Source organism: Sturnira hondurensis, unplaced genomic scaffold, assembly GCF_014824575.4.
Source record: "Sturnira hondurensis isolate 20B ecotype Veracruz unplaced genomic scaffold, ASM1482457v3 Scaffold0013299, whole genome shotgun sequence".
NCBI lineage: Eukaryota > Metazoa > Chordata > Mammalia > Chiroptera > Phyllostomidae > Sturnira > Sturnira hondurensis.
The window spans coordinates 6,015,981-6,031,170 of NW_028085930.1; the positions used below are offsets into that span (position 1 = coordinate 6,015,981).

Sequence of the window (15,190 nt, forward strand, 5' to 3'; positions counted from 1 at the left end):
CCTCATGCCATTTCCAGTTAGAGTTGTAACACAGGCTGTTTCTTAATAGCCCTGTAGAGAACATTTTGTGACTTACTTGTTCTCCCTGACAAACAGAGTTGACCCAGGTTTCCAGCACCATACTTAAGAGACTCCCAGTTTAACCCACCTTACTTCCTGAGAGACATTAATTTCTATGCTTCACTATAACTACAACTTTAACACACAAGTCTAGAAAAACATTACAGCAAACATGAACAATTTTCCGTACTCAACTTGTTTCTCTTATGATATCCTTCCCAATGTTAACTTCAAGCCAATTTAACCATAACTTGAGGTATAACTGCAGTTCTTTTTAAATTAAAAAATTTTTCTTTTAGTGTTGTTCAAGTACAGTTGTCTCCATTTTCCCCCCACCACTCTCCTTGCCCCCTCTGGCTTTGTCCATGGGTTCTTTATACATGTTCCTTAACTATCCTTTCCTTTCTTTCCCCGTTACCCACCTCACCCCCTCCCCTCTGGTTACTGTCAGTTTGTTCTTTATTTCCATGTCTCTGGTTCTGGTTTGCTTGTTTGCCTGTTTTACTGATTAGTGTGGGGGCAACTATTACCCACAAGTCCCCCCATCCGCCACAGATGAAAGTAAACACTACCAAGACATGATCTGCTTGGAGAGGAGAGGTGGCCAGTTTCTCAGAGGAAAAAGGCCTGGAGTCCCTTCTTCCAGGGGCTTTTATTGGGTTGTAATACACAGGAATACAGGGCAGCAAGGATCAAACAGTAGATAACATTTCAAAGAAATCTGGAGGCTTAGTCTGAGTCAGAGTCTCTCAGGAAGAGGGTTTGCAGAAACTTTCGGAGACATACTCATTTCCTGCTTGGACCCTTAACATATGAATGAAAGCACTCTTATCAAAGCAGGTTTCACGGGATTTTTTAGGAATTCTTTCTTATGCCTGATTTCCCCAGATCCGGATCCGTTCTAGCAAAGCAAGGAGCTGCACCCCTCCCCATCAGGTTTTCAGGCTTAAGTGGATTAGAGCCAGGAAGTGCTTCTCCCCGAGGACATGGGGACTCAGGCTCTGTCAGAATAGCTGGGGGGCAAGGGTCCATTGCTCCCTCTTTGTCGCAGCTCCCCGAGTCCTTCTATGATGGCCTCCCAAGTGATCCTGTCTGGCTTAGGTTGCCCCTCTCTCTGTGAGGAGTCTTACCCGTCATGGACTAACCAATCATGCTTTGGGGGCAGGGAGAGGAAACTGAAGCAGTGTTCACTACCAGAGACAAGCTTTGTCTCCTATGGCTCGCATTCTGGAGGTTGCTCGCTCATCCTTAGCCATGGCGGGTAGTTACAATTCCTGATACCAGGCAGAGTGATCCCCAACAGATTAGGTTCCACTTATAGGTGAGATCATATGGTATTTGTCTTTCACTGCATGGCTTATTTCACTTAGCATAATACTCTCCAGTTCCATCTTTGCTGTAGCAAAGGGTAGGAGTTCTTTCTTTCTGCTGCGTAGTGTTCCATTGTGTAAATGTGCCATAGTTTTTTGATCCTCATTTACTGATGGGCACTTGGGTTGCTTCCAGCTCTTGGAAAGCTCTTGAACATGAGAGCTTGAGCTCTTCCAGCTCTTGTAAATAACACTGCTGTGAACATGAGTGTGTCTATGTTCTTTTGAGTTGGTGTTTCGGGATTCTTAGGGTATATTCCCAGCAGTGGAATAGCCAGGTCAAACTTAAGATGGATAAAAGACTTAAATATAAGTCATGACAATATGAAAGTCCTAGAGAACATAGGCAGGAAAATCTCAGATATCCCACGTGGCACTGTTTTTACTGATATGTCCCCTAGAGCAAGGGACATAAAGGAAAGAAAAAAACAAATGGGATTTGATCAAAATAAAAAGTCTCTGCACAGCTAGTGAAAACATCAGCAAAATGAAAAGAGAACCAACCATTTGGGAAAATGTATTTTCCAGTGGTATCTCAGACAAGGTTTTAATCTCAAAAATATAAAGAGAACAAACTCACACGACTCTCCTTCAGGAAGACAAACAATTCAATGAAAAAATGGGCAAATGAATAGACATTTCTCCAAGGAGGACATACAGAGAGCCCAGAGTCAAATGAAAGGATGCTCTGTGTCACTAGCCATCAGAGATATACAAATTAAAACCACAATGAGATACCACTGCACACCAGTTAGAATGGCCATCATAAAAAAATCAACAATGAGAGCTGGCAAGGTTGTGGAGAAAAGGGAACCCTAGTGCACTGTTGGTGGGAATGCAGACTGGTGCAGCCACTGTGGAAGACAGTAGGAAATTTCCTCCTTCCCTGCTTTAAAAAAAAATGCATAAATGGTGGACTACTATATATGTTGTTTTATACTTTGATCTTGGTCTTTTTAACAGTTCAGTTTGTGGAGTGTTTTCTTTTGGTACATAAGGAACTTCTTCAGTCTTTTTCTTTTTTGTGGCGACGGTATAATATTCATTGTATGAATCACCCACTTTATTCAGCTATTCCCTTGTTGATCATCTTGTTATTTCTGATTTCTTGCTATTATACAGTGTGCTGCAATGAACAATCTTATGTCTCTATAGGTGTCCTCTTTTTAATGGATTCATTGTTTTTTATTTCCCATACTCATCTTGCCCTACCAGAGCTTTCCCTATGACTTACCTATTTAGTTACTCCCACTCTGGTCATTCCAAAAGTAGTCTGTGAGCAACTCAAAGATAAATCACTTCTGATGTGTGTCTTCACGGACCATCGGGAAAATCACATACATGAATGATGGTAGTATGTAACATGAGAGTGTAAGCAGCAGAAAGGGAGGATACAAAAGAGATCATCACTTTGCAAGTCTCAGCACAGTGCCTTAGAAGGGCCTCCTGGTTCTTTCGTGTACAGTCCTCGTGGTGAGGGCTGCCTTCGTGTTCTGCAGGATTTGTGGTCTTAGTGCATCCCTATAGCCTGTAAGTATTTCATAAATGTCCAGTTAATAAATTTGTTAATCTAGACAAAATAGTTAATGTGAATAAGATGTGATTTTATTATAAAAACAGAAATTTACCTGATTGGTGTGTTTCTGTGCGTTTTAAGCTCTGACACAGACCCTGGAGATGAGAGAGAATTTCCAAAAGCAGCTGCAGGAGATCATGTCTGCAACGTCAGTGGTGAAACCCCAAGGGCCGAGGACCTCCTTTGGCAGAAATGGCTGTACCAGCACCTCTTCAACCCCTGAGAGCGCTCGCTCCACCCGCACTGGACGCAGTAGAGTCCTGGAGGCCCTGAGGTTCGTGCCTGTCACTCGTCGTGGTGACAGAAAGGAGTGACTAGATGATTTAAGAGACAGGTAGCTCCTTGTGTAGGTACCAACTGACCTAGTTGCATGAATTAAGCCTAATTTTGCTTTTGTTTTTAATTAGTAAAACAACTATAGAATATCAAGACCACTAAAAGGGTTATACTACGGGGCCGTATTTAGCCCAAACTATATACAGGGTTGGCAAAAAGTAGGTTTACAGTTCTATGTGAAATAGTTTATTCTTGTATTACTATTTATTATTGTATTCTTTTCCACATGAACAACTATAAACCTACTTTTGCCCACCCCTGTATATTATATTCAAATATTATCTTCCTGGATTTTCTGTCTTCCCTCCCTTGCTCCACGCAGTTCTGGAATTCTTAACTGGGGGCAGGAAACAGTCACAGAGGTTTCGTTCCTTACCAACCAGTGCTTCGCAGTAAAGCATGGTTTAAACAGTTATTTCTTACTAGAACTACATGTATTTCGTAGTTACAAATCTAGCTTTTAGGTAATGTGATTGCAGATCTTAGTGTGATATGACATTAAGTTTAGTTTCCTTCATCTTTTTCCTGTTAGAAAATTCTCTAATTATGATTAGTATTATGGAACTTAATACCTTGAATTAATTAAGCTACGCATTTATGATAATTGTATATTCCATGAGGTTCATTTTTTATCTGAGTACTAAGTAACAGTGGCTTTTTGCTAATATACTTCAGGTCATGTTTTATTATAGAGAACCTAAATCTTGTGCCAACCTAAATTATCTGAGAATAAAAGGCTGTCTTCCTTCTTTTGGAGTCAAGTGAACTCTACAGGGTATATCCCTTTTCAGTAAATTATTCTTACTGTTTTACATGTGTGTGTGTATATCTATATAATGGAATTTTATATATATAACATGCATGTGTATTTGTGTGTATACATGTTGAAAAATTTGCTATATATCTTGAAAGAAAATAGTTGGAATTCTGTTTACTCTCCAGTGGAATTGTTACAATTACACTATAAAATGTGCTTTGCCATAGTTCAGCATAAGGCTGGTCTACGTGAGACTCTCAGAGGCTTGGTCACCAAGAGCTGAAAGATCCCTTTTTTAAGGCAGTATTTACAATATAATTCCCATATAATTGTTTCATTTCAAGTAATAAAAATACATCTACCAGTAAGCAAAGTAACCACTTTCCTAAACATCACCATGTTTTCCTAAGCTGGTATAAAAGTATGAAAACTCCCATTTTTAAATGCAGCAGTCATTTGAAATTAAAATTTTTGACAATGAACTTTTTTTTTCCTCTTTGAAGTTTTAAATATATGGACATTCAGTCAAAATATGTGTTTTATGTTTCTCAGTAAAACAGATTAGTTTCTGGGAGAAACTTTTTTCAAGTTTTTTATTTATTGATTGATAGATCAGTTTGTTTCATTTTTTGATGCATTCAGTGGTTGCTTCTTGTTTGTGCCCTGACTGGGTGGGGCTGGACCCACAACTTCGGCACATCAGGCCAACACTAACCAGCTGACCCCTGCCAGGGCCAGGGGAGAAACATTTTTAAAAGATAAAATTTCCCAAAGTTTATGTATTCAGTAGCTTTAAATGCTTACTATATACCAGATGGGCATATAAAGGAGAACCACATGTATACAGACTAACTTCAGGAACTTACAAATGTGGGTTTTATTACGGCTGTCTGTCTGTTAAAACCGTCACTTTTATTCCTTAGGCAGTCTCGTCAGACAGCACCTGATGTCAACACAGAGCCCTCCCAAAATGAACAGATCATTTGGGATGACCCTACCGCCAGAGAGGAGAGGGCAAGGCTCGCCAGCAATCTGCAGTGGCCCAGCTGTCCCACACAGTACTCTGAACCACAGGTTGACATGAAGAAATTGGAGGATTCTCCTCTCCAGGACCCTTTACATGATTTAAAAATTGTTGAACACGGTAATGAGAAAGAAACCTGTTTACTTCTTCATATTAAGTACATGTTGACCTCTTGATAATTAATAGATAAACACATTGTGGGTTTCTGAATTGTACATGCAAATGAAAAACTTACTAGATATTTCTGATTTTGGTTTAAACTTTAGAGTCAGAAAAATTATAAGTTGAGTTAATTGGTTTATCAGTAAATCAAAGAATGTATTTTGAATTTTAAGTTTGGAAATTTAGGCTTGTCCATATTTTCCAGATATGATTTTCACTGTTATTCTTGCTCTCCTTTTGGTCCTTTTTGCACTTGTTTTTTCTCTTAGTCATCACATTTTCATTTGAGTCCTCTTCTGAATGCTACTCAGCACATATCTACTCTTGTTCTTTGGATTTGTATGAGTTTGTTTCTGAATTCCCCTATTCTTTTCTTCCTTGGGCTTTTCCTTAAAAACAAAATGTTTCCTATCTCTCATCTTTGGTCACTCCCTTCCCCCCCTCACATTGATACATTGTTTCTCTCACCAGATGTATAGATTTATCTCTGCTTTTGATTTTCTCCAAGTGCAGCCTGGCTTTTATTTTACAAATTTTGGATAGTTTTTACCGATGAGAGCATGGTAGTTTAAAGGAGGGGTGGGGAGAAACCCACAGATAACACCATTTGCCCTTTTAGTACTAATGAATTGCCTTTATTTACAAGCTCTAGAAGTAGGCCGGTTCTTTTGCATGTCCTTTTTACATTCCACAATTCGTCTAATTTCATTTTGGCTAAGTCGTACAAGACTGTTTCCCAGAATACATTCTTAGTCATGTTTGGATAATATCACTCTGCAACATTTTATTGCCCTCAGCTGTCCATGATCCTGGAAATGTGTGTGTGACTCAAACTCCAAAACACCCAGTCTCTGAAGAACGGGAAACTCCATTAAAAGACAGCCACCTGATCCCTACACCCCAGGCCCCCAGCATTGCCTTCCCCCTGGCCAACCCACCCGTGGCTCCCCATCCGAGAGAAAAGGTTTGTGTATCTTTAGTACAGTGACACAGCTTTTGGATGTTGGTCAGGTTGCATCCAAAACCTGTGGGCATCAATATCAAGGGCTCGTCAAGGGTTCATCAGGTATTGAAACTGCATTTCTGTGCATTGTATTATTGTCCTACTTGATAACTTTATTTGAAGACTAAATAAAATGTCACTGTAAAAGAACTATATACCTGATAACTTTTTAAATGTTACTTTTTCTAAAATAAAACTCTTCCATTTCAGATTATAATACAGGAGACTCATGAAGACCTAAAAAAACAGCACACATTTCAGTTGTCATCTCTGAATCCTCAAGAACGTATTGATTATTGTCATCTGATTGAGAAACTAGGTATAAGTATTTTACTTAAGTCAAAAATGTCCCATACATTAACCTTATTTAGAAGGCAAATATGGTTAAGGTATAAAAATTGAGAAACAGGAAGTGGTTAATTTGTCTGAGGCTATACACAGAGTCAGCATTAGAACTTTTATTTTATAAAACTCTAATCTAAACCTAAAGTCAGTGGGTCATAGGATTCAAAGATTTGAATTAAAACTAGCCAGTAAGGTTTAAGAATCTTTTGTGCTGTTTTGAGCATTTATTTGTTCATTGATGAAGCCTTGGACCAAATCAGTGAAGTTATAGATTTACAATGTGAGTAAAACCACTTTCTTAATGAAGTTGAAGGTATGTGGCATTATTCTTACTGCACTAGTTGTCGGGCCCTTAGTGTGACATCACCCTTAAAAGCAGCACACCAGAAAGGTAAGCTGGCGCTCTATAGCTGCATATTTAGTGCTGTCTGCCCTTTTAAGGATGTGGTGGTGAGCCATGATATATGCTTTTTAAAGATTTCCATCAGCCCTGACTGGTATGGCTCAGTGGGTTGGGTGTTATCCCACAGACAGAAAAGTTGCTGGTTCAATTCCCCTGGTCGGGGCACATGCCTGGGTTGTGGGCCAGGTCCCTGAGTGGTTGCTGGCGAGAGGCAGCCAATTGATGTTTCTCTCCCTTTCTCCCTTCCTTCCCCTCTCTCTAAAAACAAAACAAAAAAAAAATTTTTTTAAGATGTTGGGAACCGCTCTGCCTGGTTTCGGGAATTGTAACTACCCACCATGGCTAAGGATGAGCAAGCAACCTCCAGAATGCGAGCCACAGGAGACAAAGCTTGTCTCTGGTAGTGAACACTGCCTCAGTTTCCTCTCCCTGCCCCCAAAGCATGATTGGTTAGTCCATGATGGGTAAGACTCCTCACAGAGAAGGGCAACCTAAGCCAGACAGGATCACTTGGGAGGCCATCATGGAAGGACTCGGGGAGCTGCGACAAAGAGGGAGCAATGGACCCTTGCCCCCCAGCTATTCTGACAGAGCCTGAGTCCCCATGTCCTCGGGGAGAAGCACTTCCTGGCTCTAATCCACTTAAGCCTGAAAACCTGATGGGGAGGGGTGCAGCTCCTTGCTTTGCTAGAACGGATCCGGATCTGGGGAAATCAGGCATAAGAAAGAATTCCTAAAAAATCCCGTGAAACCTGCTTTGATAAGAGTGCTTTCATTCATATGTTAAGGGTCCAAGCAGGAAATGAGTATGTCTCCGAGAGTTTCTGCAAACCCTCTTCCTGAGAGACTCTGACTCAGACTAAGCCCCCAGATTTCTTTGAAACGTTACCCACTGTTTGATCCTTGCTGCCCTGTATTCCTGTGTATTACAACCCAATAAAAGCTGTTGAGGAAAGGGCTCCAGGCCCTTTTCCTCTAAGAAATTTGCCACCTTTCCTCCCCAAGAGATCATGTCTTGGTAGTGTTTATGTTCATCTGTGGCAGACAGGGGACTTGCAGGCAAAGTCGCCCCCACAAAAAGATTTATGTCAGATACAGCTGTACACTTGAGAAACTTTCTGGGAAACTCTATTCACCTGGAACATTTTGTTCCCCAGTTGCCTGTTAAATTAGATGGAATTACAAGTCAGATTGCTAAGCTTTGCCCAGAGCTCACCAAAATGGAACACTCAAGTGTCTATCTTCTGTAGATGGTTCCATCACTCCAAAGTCTGGGTAAGAGTAATAGCAATTGTCAGAAAATTGTCTAGAAGAGGACACAGAACAGGGGTACCTGAGTGTAGACTGTGCTGGAATTGGAGTCTGTGACCACAGGGTTCCTGATGCAGAATGTAGAGAAGCCCTTTACTTTGTGAGAATGAAGCCACTGTGGTGAACTGATACACATAAATCAACTTTTTATGTTGTCTGGGTCACAGTAAATTTGACATAGACAATAATATAGAATGAGTTACTGATACTAATATGAAACTTTAACATTATTGTTCCTCAGTGGTCCGGGGTGAGTTACTCTGTGTCCCCACATGTAAATTGCCAATAATAATAGTAACTTCATAACACTGTGAGGACTAAGTGAGTTAATAATCTTGAGAACTTTCAACGGTTCCTGGCCTAGAGTAAGTGCTCAAAAAGCATTGCTGCTGCTGTCAGTCATCTCTGTGGACACGGGTTTGAATGTTCTGTTTAAAATCTTAGGAAGTCCTGGGTGCATCTCCCCCAGCCAGGAGTCTAACTCTAAAGTATAGGTCAGCACCATGCTTTGCATAAGCTTATGTACTTACGTCTCTCTTTCCTCAGAGTCAGGCTTCATACATTTGTGTCTGAGGGATTTCAGCTCCTGCCTGCTGCTGTGTCTCTGCCTAGTGTGTGTGTGTTTCCTTCCAAGCTTCTCTGTTGGTCAGCTGATCTTATGTCCCCTCACAAGAAGGTTTTTTCTGCTTTTAGTCTGTAGATGCCCTGTTTCGACTCCCATCTCTCTGGTTATCTCTATTTAGTACTTAAAAGCGCCGAGGGTAGTAGAAACCTAAGAAACGGAACTGCTGGCTGCAATGTGTGACCCTTGTTTGTATAATTCTTTTTTTAAACCTTAATTGTATAATTCTTTTTTTAAACCTTAATTGTAACAGACCCCAGTGCAGGCAGGAAAATTTGAACGAGGGTTTAGTATTGAAATAGCAAAGAATTTGTGTTCATTGTTTTAGATCTGATAATGGCGTTGTGGCTGACTGAGGAAATTCCCAACTTTTCTCACTCCAGGTGGCTCGGTAATAGGAAAGCAGGCCTTCGACCCCAGCTGCACACACATCGTGGTGGGACACCCGCTGCGCAACGAGAAGTATCTGGCCTCCCTGGCGGCGGGGAAGTGGGTGCTTCACCGCTCCTACCTCGAAGCTTGCAGGACTGCTGGGCGCTTCGTGTCTGTGCGTGTTCAAACTTACGTGAAGGGTCACTTTTCTCTAGAAGTGAACGTCATAATAATTGATTCCAGCACACACACAGACCAGCTGTGTAATTGACACTAACAGATGTGACCAGTTAGAGTACACCAGTTTTGTAAGGTCCACGTTAACAGTTAAAGCAAAAAAAAAATTAGGTTATTACCCAGATTTCTAGTTATGTCATTTTGCTTTGAATGTTTTTTAATGGAAATAACATTAGCAAATATTAAGATCTCAGTATAAGCTTTTTTCTTTACTGTTAGCTAATTAAATATTAAACTAATTATTTGAAATATTTTGGTTCCTAACTGACCTTCACGGTTATATCTATAATATAGTTTTTGAAGATTTTAATCAAGAGGCCTTAGGAACCTCTGCTGTGGACAGGTACTCAGGCTGTTAGCACCAGCCTCCCCTGAGACTGTGTCCTGCTCTGAAGTTCTTCTCACAGTGGGGAAAGCCCAGCGAGCTAAACATTGCCCGTTGTTATGGTTACCTGTGTTTCTTAGAAATGTATCCAATATTTTTTTGATTTCTAATTAAAAGCCATATACTTTGCTCTCACATAGAGCCAAATTAATCTACATTTCCTCCCTGTTCATACAGTGGTGCTCTCTTACGCAGTTTATGACAATTGAGTGTATAGTTTTTAACTTACTAGACCATGAACTCCTTGAGGACTGTCGTGGGAACTGAGCAGTCTGTGGGACTGGCCCTCTAGGAAGAAGACTACGAGTGGGGCAGCGGTTCCATCCTGGATGCTTTGACTGGAATCAGCGTGCAGCAACGACAGCTAGCCCGCGCAGCACTGAGGTGGAGGAAGAGAATCCAGCAAACACAGGAGGCAGGCGTTGCTGAGGTATGAAAATGTAACTGTAGGTGGCATAAAGGGCATGCGATGTCCCGACTACTTCAGACTAAGGTGTTTTATTAAGAGAATGTGCTTGACAAAATAATTCTATTTGTATTTTAACACCTGATTGAGCATTCTAAATTGAGCTTAATGTTAATTCCTAGTTTTTCTCATTGTGATTGAAAGTAAGATATGCATAAATGTTGATATTTTTTTAATTTATTTTTAGAGAAGGGAATGGAGGGAGAAAGGGAGAGAAACATCCATTGGTTGCCTCTAGTGTGCCTTCTGACCAGGGACCAAACCAGCAACCTTCTGTTTTGTGGGACAACTCCCACATTGAAAATATAATTTTCAATGAAATTATTTCCTCTGTAATCCTTTAGATTTTATTTTGAACGTTTAAAACCTCTTCATGTGGTATAGAATTACACAACAGCTATCTTTTTAAAACAAAATTCGGAGAACAGGTCCGTAGGTTTCACCAGACTGTAAAGGGGCCCTTGGTACACAGAAAGGGAACAAAACCCCACGCCCAGCAATCTTGGCCATGTCCTGAGTTCTCTGCTGCTCCGCGTCCTCATTCGCCGTCACTCCCTCTCTTTTAGAGCAGTTCCCCTGTATATTTCAGCTTGCAGATATTTTCAAGAAAAATATAAAGGAGACTTTGTCTAATCTAAGAAGCTGTGCTTTTTAGTCTCTACCCTTGATTAACCATAAGAACAAAGTACTAGAAATGACTAAAACAAAGCAACTTTTTGTTTAATTTGCCTATTCATTAAGTTATTTTTCTTCATTCTTCAAGTATTTAGTACGTGTGCCAGACAGGTATGTGCTTTGGAGTATCCTGACCGCAGGTGACTGCCACTGTGGCAGAAGTAAAGATTATAAGATTATTCATTGACATAAAGCTACATTTACAGATAAAAATGTTACCTGTATTGTTCTGTCATTTACCTTCCAAATAATTTCACCACAATTTTTTTTTTATTTTTAGGGGGCATTTAGTGGGTGGAAGGTTATTTTACATGTTGCTAATCCGTCCCGAGAAGCAGGATTCAAACGTCTGCTTCAGTCTGGAGGAGCTAAGGTTTGTGTTGCATCTACTTACTGAGTTTTTCACGTGAATTACTCTCTAACCGAGGTTGCCTTGACCCGGTCCTGATCGTCTGTGCTTTGTGAGATAGTAATCCTTATTTACAGATTGTACAGTGGAGTTACTTTGAGACGCTGATACACCATGATGCTGCTGCTTTTTTATTAGGTGCTGCCTGGTCATTCTGTGCCTTTATTTAAAGAAGCCACACACCTCTTTTCTGACGGAAATAAACTGAAACCCGATGACTCAGGAGTCAATATAGCAGAAGCTATTGCCCAGAATGTGTACTGCTTGAAAACAGAATACATTGCAGATTACCTTACGCAGGTTTGTAAGATTCTGTCCTTGACTTCCTCATTGCCAAGATCTGCTGATGTGCACGAAGTTCCAGCACCCTCAGCTGGTTGCTGATACCACGTTGGTTTCCTGTGACACTCTGTAACCCCTTTCTGTTCCTTTTTTAAATAATGAACACATATTTAAACATACTTAGCTTGTAAACATTTAAATATGAGCTAGGTATAAAAATCTAGGTGCCTCATTTTAGATGGTGGAATGTGAAGAAAGCAGAAATAGGTTCTAAGAGTCCAAGGAGAACTGTTTGCCCAGGGGTTCTTCTTTAGTTTCCTGACCATTTGCATAGTGAACCCGGGTGGGAGATGCTAAGGTAAATCAAGCACTTGCTATATGGAGGGCTCACCACTCTCGGGTAAGTGCGTGGCCCATGTTGTATGATTTGAACAGGCAAGGAAACGTCTTCCTGACTCCAGAGTGCCTGACACGCCGTCCGGAATAAGCAGAGTATAACACATGATCCTGAATGTCTGTACTGTGAAAGCTTTTGAACAGAATGGCAGAAACATGGGGAAGCCAGAGCTCAGCCTGCCTGCGCAGTTTTTGCTGCTTGTGTTTGGGAGTTGTTCTGGGTTTAAAGGAAAGAATACCTACAACATAAACGTGAAGGCTCTGTCATAACGCAGTGGGGTGCACTAAATCTGCCCCCCTCCAAATTTCTAATCGTCTCAGGTGTACAGCTGCCGTCCAAGGCAAAAACTGGTTATTGGTAATTGCCTGTGTTGTGCCGGGCACAGGGTTTTGTGCTCGCATTCTCATTTCACTTTGTTTCTTACCTATAAGAGTGTATAAAACATACATTCTGGTTAAAGAATAACAAAATGTCTTCTAGGTGCCCAGGTTAAGAAACAGAAGCATGCGACACCCATAGGCATTTCCTGTGGCACCTCCCCGGTCATATCTTCCTTCTTGACCCCAGAAGTGATTGCTCTCTGACTTTTGCTTCTGTCGCTCCCGTCTCAGAGTTAGAATGTGTGTCGGGTGCAGTGTGTCTGGAGGAGGCACCGTGCTGTCGTGGCCATCTGTTCTCCATGTGGGACTATGGTTCTGGGGGAAACGTACGAGCTTTGGAGTTAGAGAAGTATGTGAATTTGGGCTTTGCCACCTGGGTAGTTGTGTAACGTTGTGTTATTTAACCTTTTTATTTTATCTGTAAATGGAGAAAAACACCTCTCACATGTTTAAAGATCAAGTAAAAATTCAGTTAAAACTTATTTCAAAAATTTAATAAGCATATACTGCTTGCACTTGATAACTATTAACTGTATTTTTCCATGTTTTCTGTATTCTTTATTAAATCTGTATTTTACAGATAAAGCCATTGTTAAGGTCTGAGCCAGCCCTGGTCTGCCTGAGCTCCTTTTTCTGATAGGAGCTAAATTGTCACACAGGGCCTGGTCACTGCAGGTGACAAGTGACAAAAGGTGTGCCTTAAAAGACAGGTGTTTTCTTTGCAGGGACTGAGGAATGAATTTACATTTTCCTTTCAAAGTTCCTGTGGTCAAAAAGCAGAGTAAAGGAATCTATTAGCTGATCATTTAACAGTTTGAAATCTGAAAAAATGAATAATGAAAGATTTTTTCCCTCTTCCATAGGAAACCCCTCCTCGAGTAGAAAGTTACTGTCTACCAGAAGCTGTTTCATTTCTTCAGAATAATAAGGAGCCTGGGTCTGGATTGTCACAAAAGAGAAAAGCTCCCACAGAGAAAAATAACACCAAACGACCTAGAGTGTACTAATCAGATCTACTAATTACCAAACAGTAAATGTTTTTAAATTAATAGCCTCTTACTGTGATGGATTTGTGTAATAATGTAGAGACAAGTACTTGAAGAATTTAGCTTCAGAGTATAATGATGACTCTGCTTGAAGTTAGTTTTTTTAACACCTGAAATTTTAATCAGTGAAATATTAACTGTCCCTGAATGGAGAGCTACCTGGAATAAGAAACAGCCCCTCAGCTGACTTGCTGTTAAACCACCTAATGTGTGCGGGAGGCTTTTTATGTATGCATTCTCTTGTAAATATGAGGCTAGCGCTTAGTGGGAGTTTTATTAGCAAGGTGATGGATTTTACCTTAAAATGTCTGTTTTAATTCATAACGAGGACGCTGTCAATTGGGATTTATGTTTTCCCTGATTTTTAACTTCTCACCAGTTTACCTCTTTTTAATAGGAGCCTGAGCACAGGGTTTAACCGAGAACTGAGGCTTTAAACTTAAAATGTGCGTGTATATGTGTATGTGTATGTTGTACAGACCTCCATGATGTGTGCTAGGTCTGAGTGCCAGACTTGGGAAATAAAGACAATAAAGAATAAAAGTAGTGACTCAGACTAGTTTTAAGATAGGTAAGTTCTTGAAAAGTATTCTGGCATTCATCCTCTTGTTGCAGCAATAACAGTTATAAAACTACTTAACAAGCAAATGTTGCTAGTCACGTTTCTGGTGTTTTTTTATTTACTTAGAATATTGTTCGACTGCGTTAACACAAACCTTATTAGGACCACAAAATTGCAGCAGCCTTTTTACCAGCTACTGCGTGCACTGCCAGAGGCTCCCGAGTGTAAAGCTACCTCCTAGTGTTTAAGGGACAAGTCAGACTCAGGACCATAATTTGTTAAATTCCAGTAACTCTTCCTTTGAAAGGCATATTCAGACAGCAAAGGGATCCAGGTTCTTAATGAGGCCAGTGACTCCCAACCTCTTCCATCTCATGGCACATGGAAACTAATTACTAACACTCTGCGGCACACAAAAAAATACATAATTTTGATTTGTTCACATTGGACATCTTTTATGTTGGCTGGTGTCTTCCCTCCCCCGCCCCCCCAAATCTGAGGAAAAGAGGTTGGTGTCCCTGGCTAAATAGATGTTTCGTGTTTTTAAAAAGTCCTGCAGCACACTGGCTGCAAATCACAGCCAGTGTGTGATTTTTTTCTGACCTAGACACAGAAAAGCCTGAAAAGAGTAGGGTTCTCCCTGCTGCTCAAGAATTGGCCCCGTGCCCTGGTCTGGGCATGTACAGGAGGCAACTGATCTTTCTCCCTCCCTTATTTGTTCTTTATCTATACATATCTATATCTATATCTATATCTATAGATATATATATATCTCCCTTATTCGTTCTTTATCTATACCTATATATATATATAATCTCCTCGGGTGGACATTAAGGAGGATTGGCTCCTGAATGCATTAGGTGTGAGCTAAGTCACAGTTCAGGACAGTACCGATTCCTGCACGGCCTTCCCCCCAACAAAAACCCTCGTGGGCCTGGTTTCCTCAGAGCCATTGAACGTCAGCGGGGTCATTTCACAGACAGTTTGCAGTACATTTCCATGAATCTTGC

General features: G+C 40.7%; 1 protein-coding gene across 3 annotated transcripts in view; it reads left to right on the forward strand.

The window, feature by feature from the left end:
- Window positions 1-14,161, forward strand: part of TOPBP1 (DNA topoisomerase II binding protein 1) — a 58,961-nt gene extending 44,800 nt beyond the window's left edge. For all 3 annotated transcript variants that reach the window (XM_037061259.1, XM_037061261.1, XM_037061260.1), the window contains 9 exons: window positions 3,088-3,280; window positions 5,023-5,243; window positions 6,083-6,249; window positions 6,499-6,607; window positions 9,353-9,516; window positions 10,256-10,393; window positions 11,385-11,477; window positions 11,652-11,813; window positions 13,436-14,161. In XM_037061259.1, coding sequence (XP_036917154.1) covers window positions 3,088-3,280; window positions 5,023-5,243; window positions 6,083-6,249; window positions 6,499-6,607; window positions 9,353-9,516; window positions 10,256-10,393; window positions 11,385-11,477; window positions 11,652-11,813; window positions 13,436-13,579 — 1,391 coding nt within the window. In that variant the 3' untranslated portion in view covers window positions 13,580-14,161. The remainder of the gene's footprint in view (window positions 1-3,087; window positions 3,281-5,022; window positions 5,244-6,082; window positions 6,250-6,498; window positions 6,608-9,352; window positions 9,517-10,255; window positions 10,394-11,384; window positions 11,478-11,651; window positions 11,814-13,435) is intronic.
- Window positions 14,162-15,190: the final 1,029 nt, after the last annotated feature.